This window comes from Lepisosteus oculatus, chromosome 5 (genome assembly GCF_040954835.1).
Source record: "Lepisosteus oculatus isolate fLepOcu1 chromosome 5, fLepOcu1.hap2, whole genome shotgun sequence".
In the NCBI taxonomy this organism is placed as follows: Eukaryota; Metazoa; Chordata; class Actinopteri; order Semionotiformes; family Lepisosteidae; genus Lepisosteus; species Lepisosteus oculatus.
Window position 1 is genome coordinate 33,459,861 of NC_090700.1, and position 5,654 is coordinate 33,465,514.

At 36.3% G+C, this 5,654-nt stretch overlaps 1 protein-coding gene across 1 annotated transcript; it reads right to left on the reverse strand.

The window, feature by feature from the left end:
* Window positions 1–639: 639 nt before the first annotated feature.
* myog (myogenin) lies at window positions 640–5,234 on the reverse strand. Its single transcript, XM_006628318.3, has 3 exons — window positions 4,609–5,234; window positions 2,491–2,596; window positions 640–1,235 (listed from the first exon to the last, which is right to left on the reverse strand). The coding sequence occupies exons 1-3, from the start codon at window positions 5,116–5,118 to the stop codon at window positions 1,120–1,122; spliced, it is 732 nt and encodes a 243-aa protein (XP_006628381.1). The 5' UTR covers window positions 5,119–5,234; the 3' UTR covers window positions 640–1,119.
* Between the last annotated feature and the right edge of the window lie 420 nt (window positions 5,235–5,654).

Consider the following 5,654-nt stretch of genomic DNA (forward strand, 5'->3'; position numbering starts at 1 on the left):
TCACTGAGCTCGAGCTGTTTTGCAAGGAAGAATGGGCAAGAATTTCAGTCTCTCGATGTGCAAAACTGATAGAGACATACCCCAAGCGACTTGCAGCTGTAATCGCAGCAAAAGGTGGCTCTACAAAGTATTAACGCAAGGGGGCCGAATAATTTTGCACGCCCCACTTTTCATTTTTTTATTAGTTAAAAAAGTTTCAAAAATCCAATAGATTTCGTTCCACTTCACAATTGTGTCCCACTTGTTGGTGATTCTTCACATAAAATAAAAAATTTATATCTTTATGTTTGAAGCCTGAAATGTGGCAAAAGGTTGAAAAGTTCAAGGGGGCCGAATACTTTCGCAAGGCACTGTACTGTATGTATACCATAAATGGAGTTTATTTCTAATACTTTGTATAAAAAACATACTGTATACTGTACACATTCAAATTAAGCTGCTACTGTTTCTGAGACTGGTTTATATTAATTTAGGTTTTGATCAAACAGTTTAATATTAGATTTAATATTTATTAATTAGATTTATATGAATATCACCATTACATTCTTGGTAATAACATTAACACGTCATTGTAGAATTGATAAAGAGGCTTGACAATGAAACATAGTTTAATTTCTTTTGAACATAATCAGAGACAGAAACAAGACACTTGGAAAATACAAATACACATCAGTCTTTATTATAAAAATCCAAAATAAGTTAACAAAAAAAATAAAATAGCAAATCCACTCTGTAAAAAAGACACATATTTACATCACTTTCTTCCACATTTCTAGCTTAAGTTAAGCAAAAATTGGTCAAACTGCAGTATAAAATATTGGCCCCACATGAATAACCATTCATTTTAAGCAAAACACACACAAATAAAATGCAAGACCAAAAGGTAAATGCTTTAAAGGATGATCTCAACTCATCAATATTAAGTTAAGGAGCAAAGAGCTGTTAGAATCGTTAAAGCTCTCACTTCACATATCTATACGTATAAAATAAAATAAAAAATGGACCACACATTTTGTACAAGGAAACCACTAAGTCATGATTTGACATGTTTTGTGGTTCTTGACTCTCAGGAGTGCTTTTGGTTCTTTGGAAGATTTGTGTTCGGCTCCGTCAAAGCTCTCATTTGGAAATATCCCCTGGGTAGGTGACCGCTGTGCCTTCCACAGTAATGCTGTCCACTATGGAGCTCAAAGACCGAAGGTTGGGTTGTTCCGAAGAGTCTTCATTAAGAAGGTCTAAAAAAATATAAAAATATCAAGTATAAAAAATATGATGAGGATGTGTCCTCATTTAGCTGTTTTCCCTTATTTCTAATTGTGCTCTGTAGCACAATTATATCACACACATAGTACAAGAAATTATCAGCTACTCAAGGAATGACTGAATTCACAAGGCTGTGTTGTGGGTGACAATGATCAATTCTTGTGTCTTCAATTAAGAAGGAATAAACGACACTATTTTTAAAACATGCCTATTGAGGAAAAGGAGCTGTTGCACATTACATGTGTGTATGTGTACCATGGAAGGATGATGGGTAAAGTGTGATTAAGAGAAAAATTGTGGCATCGACAAAAAAACCAGCAGACATAAGATTAGGCTTGTTAAATTGTTTAGTGTGCTGTTTTGATGGTAATACATGATAAACGGAGGTATGTTTTCTGAAAAATGTAGGAATTCAGCACTTGCCTCATTTTTAAATAACTGCATTTCCCTCATTTACAGCTTCCCCAGTGGTGTTTGTATCCAGATAAGGGACACAGCCATACAGTAGCTAGTAAGCAAAACATCCTTCATTCTCATTTGTTGGCATAATTCAGTCCCTGAACAATTAGGAATCCAGCGCTTTTTGCCTGTCATGGATTAATTACCATTATATTCAAAATCCTAATTATTTGTTGTAAGCTATAAAACAAGAATGTTCCATCTTTAATAATAAGTTTAGTACAAAGCTTGCTTCAGTTATACTAATGTATTGTCAGCTTCTACCATATTGTTGCTGTTTTCTTATATCATAATTATTGGTTAGCAGCAGTATTTTCTTTCACCAATATGTTGGTATGTTGAATGATTATACAGTAATATCATTGACATTTAGAGAACATTTCTATTTCAATTTAGTTGTTTTTTTTTCACTTTTTCTTGCAGGAATTAGACATCAAACTCCTAACAACATCTGCATCCCTGACAAGTTCTTTATTTATTTTCAAGTAAAATTTAGAAATGTTTTTTACATTTCTATAAAACAGGGAAATGAGAGGAGAACGTACAAAAAAATAATCCTGGTTAATATGTGATGTTTTTTTTTTTTTCCTGGCTTAGTCAGAATACCCTTGAAAATGAGAGGCTTGAATGCTCTAGTTTTGTTTTTGGTAAGTTCAAAATGACCTTAACAGAAAAGCTCGAGAGATATCCATGTAGAATAAATGCCTGCAGTAGGAAGCTCCTAGCACACCCTTGTCACGCCCACAGGCTGCGTAACTGCTGCCTTACCCTCAGGGTTGTTGCTGAATGCGTGGCCACAGTGATCTGAGGGGCTGCTCCACTCCGGGCTGCTGCAACAGGTGCTGCCAGAGCCCTGCTCACTGGAAGACGACACCTGCCGCCAGGAACACATTGACATCACACAGTCAGGCATGTCAGTTTCATTCACTGGACGTAAACAGCTAAGGGTTGGCTGAAACAAAGCACTATATCACACAAGCAAGTACAAGCAAGACCTTCCTCCCCAAAGAATAACTGGAACTTTTACCTTATCAACCAATAAGACTCATATAACTGTTTTTTTTTTCATTTTGTCTTGAATTTGTCTGGGAGGTTTCCTGAAAATATAAAGATCTTTATCCTTATAAAATTAGCTCATATACTGTAGATTATGGGTTTCAGGTCTTTAATTTTTTGGGTAAAACATTTGCAATTATTTGTTAGTTTTGTGATGGTTTCTCAGAACAAGCGGGAATCCAGGGCTCTTTGCCAGGCAGATGAAATGTATGTCCATACTAAATTAGTATGCTATTTTTTTTTAAAATAAGTCGGTTTAGATAGCATAGTGTCAAGTGAAACTGAATAAAAAGTGTTGTATTTACAGTATGTGTTAAAACTTGGCTTGCAATAGAAGATAAAGACAACATTATGTCATTCAAACTTCATACACATATAAATAAAAAAAAATGATTTTAACTTAATTCTACAACAACACATAGTATAAAAAACAATATGCAGAGCTATAATATATACTACACATCTGCTTTAAAACATGTGTCCTGAACAATGTTACTACTGAAAAGATTGTGTAGAAAATAGTACTTGTTCATTAATATTGATATTCTATTTCATTTTATTTTTATGGTCTGAATAATAAAGTCTAAGATAATTATTGGCACTTTTGAAAAACGTTCCTTAGCCTATTAAGGAGGCACAGTACAGGACAGGACCAGTGTTTTTTATTTGCTTGTCTAAATATGTGCTGTCCCTCAGACCTGGTAAATACATTGAATTTTTTAAATTGTATGATGTTTCCAGTATAAAAAAGTGTCTTCCGGTGGTTACATTTGGTTTCCAATAAAATAATTGCATACACTACAACAAAAGGCTAATTACTCTTAAACCCAAAACGTTTACAATTGGAGAACTGTCATTCAAAACACTGGCACTGATGCTGTAATGACACCAAACACTATTATTAAATATGCTTTGTTATTAAACATGTTCTTAAATATTCTGCATCTAAACACTGCCATATCTGTTGTTGTAATCATTTTCTGCTAAAGATCCAATGTTTTCTTGCTTAGCTATTCTCTTTTAAACTAAATAGTTGATTTATACTTTAGGTTTCAGCTCTCTAAGGGCTTGATAATCAGACTTGTTTGTAGGTCTTAATTTAGTGACACTAAAGTTGGGAAAATATGTCAAAGGTTTATGTTTTTTAATTAGATATGTCTGTGCACCAGTGAGGAGGTCTGGGAGTACTGTTTACAATAAATACAAAGTGAAATAAGACTGAGACTAATGTAAAGGTAAAAGACAGTAATTTCAGGTGTAAGAAAAAAACAATGATCATCTTGTGTGCTTGTAGCCCTGTTATTTAAAAATCCATATTTCTTTTGAGATCATGTACTCAGATCTTATTGTTGGATTTCTCAAGCCTTCATTCCTTAAGGACAATTGGTGTTAGTTTAAAAAAATACCTTAAAATAACATTTAAAATACTTTACAATTAAAATAATACTCAAAACACCAATGTAGAGTGCATTGCAAATGGATAGTTAAATGAAATTTTAGTAAATCTAAATCCATTAACCCACTGAAATAGATTCTATTTCATCAAAGCCAGAGACATTGTACATTTGAACATGTTTTTTTGAGTTACAGTAGTGATAATTATTGTTGTTGTTGATACTTGTAGAAAGCTGTTAAAACTTGATCCTTGCTGAAAGGACTAGTCAAACCATACAAGGTAGTGATTACCATTAGACTTTTTGTTGTTATTTATTTTTTGTTTACAGTAACCCCCTCAGTAACATCAGAGTACTGCAGGTCAGTGACAGGACACACCCTGCACGGTGCACTTGCTTTGACAGCCGGACCTCCCTCTCTGCTTCATTCACTTACCCTCTGGGAGCCAGAGCCCCTGTAGTGGAGCCCACCCTGTTCTCTCTCCTGCTGGTTCAGGGAGCTGACCAGCGCCTGCAGCCTCTCAATGTACTGGATCGCACTGCGCAGGATCTCTACTTTAGGGAGCCTCTGGTTGGGGTTCATGAGAGTGCTCCGCTTAAGCGCTTCGAAAGCCTCGTTGACCTTCTTCAGCCTCCTCTTCTCCCTCAGGGTGGCAGCTTTTCTGCGATCCATGGTGACGGATTTCCGCTTGCAGATTTTGCAGGCCCAAGGCAAACACTGGCCGGGGCAGTGCTCTTGAGGGGACAGGCTGGCCGCTGGGGACACCTTGTCTTCCAGGCCCGTGCCGGACAGTAACCTGCTGTCAGAGCACAGTCCCATCACTGGTCGCTCCTGGTAGGTAGTTTGATCGAAAGCACCTTGCAGCCGGGTGGGGAAAAAATTTTCACCTCCTTCATAGAACCTCTGATCGGGAAAGAAATAAGGGTTGGTCTCAAAAAGCTCCATTTTTCTGGCCAGTGCAAGGTCACTCTCCACTCCTCGCCACTGCTGGTCTGAAAATTTGTGCTCGTGTTCACAGGATCTGTGGAAAACAACTGCTCACACCAACTGTTTGGTGGCATTTAAACCCTCTGCTTGGCATTAGATCACTGGGTTAAATATAGAGAAGCCCAGAGAAACCTGATCCCACTTTTAGCTGTTGCCTCACATCCAAACTTTACATCTCTTTTCATTCTTGATCTCTTGGGGGGTTTTGGGGCGGTTTGGTTCAAGGAATAGTGACACAGTCTTTTAAAAGATAGGAGGACCCTAGCTTTGTTCTTTCAAGCAAAAAGAGTTAAATAAAATGTAATGCACTGTACACAAATTACCCAAACCCTAATGAATGCAGTCTTAATAAGGCATTGATTCCCATTTTTTATTTTGTTTCAAAATCTATTGCTACAATAATCAATTTCCTTTGTCTTTTTTACCATCTCGTATACAATATAACCATTTTTAAAGCTTTAGACCTTTTGGAAAGTGTATCCATTTAGAAAAGA

Coding starts and splice junctions, on each gene's coding strand:
- myog (XM_006628318.3), bottom strand. CDS start 5,118: ATGGAGCTTTTTGAGACCAACCCTTATTTCTTTCCCGATCAGAGGTTC. Junction 2,597..4,608: donor GGGGCTCTGGCTCCCAGAGG/GTAAGTGAATGA, acceptor TCCTGGCGGCAG/GTGTCGTCTTCCAGTGAGCA. Junction 1,236..2,490: donor ATTCAGCAACAACCCTGAGG/GTAAGGCAGCAG, acceptor ATATTTTTTTAG/ACCTTCTTAATGAAGACTCT.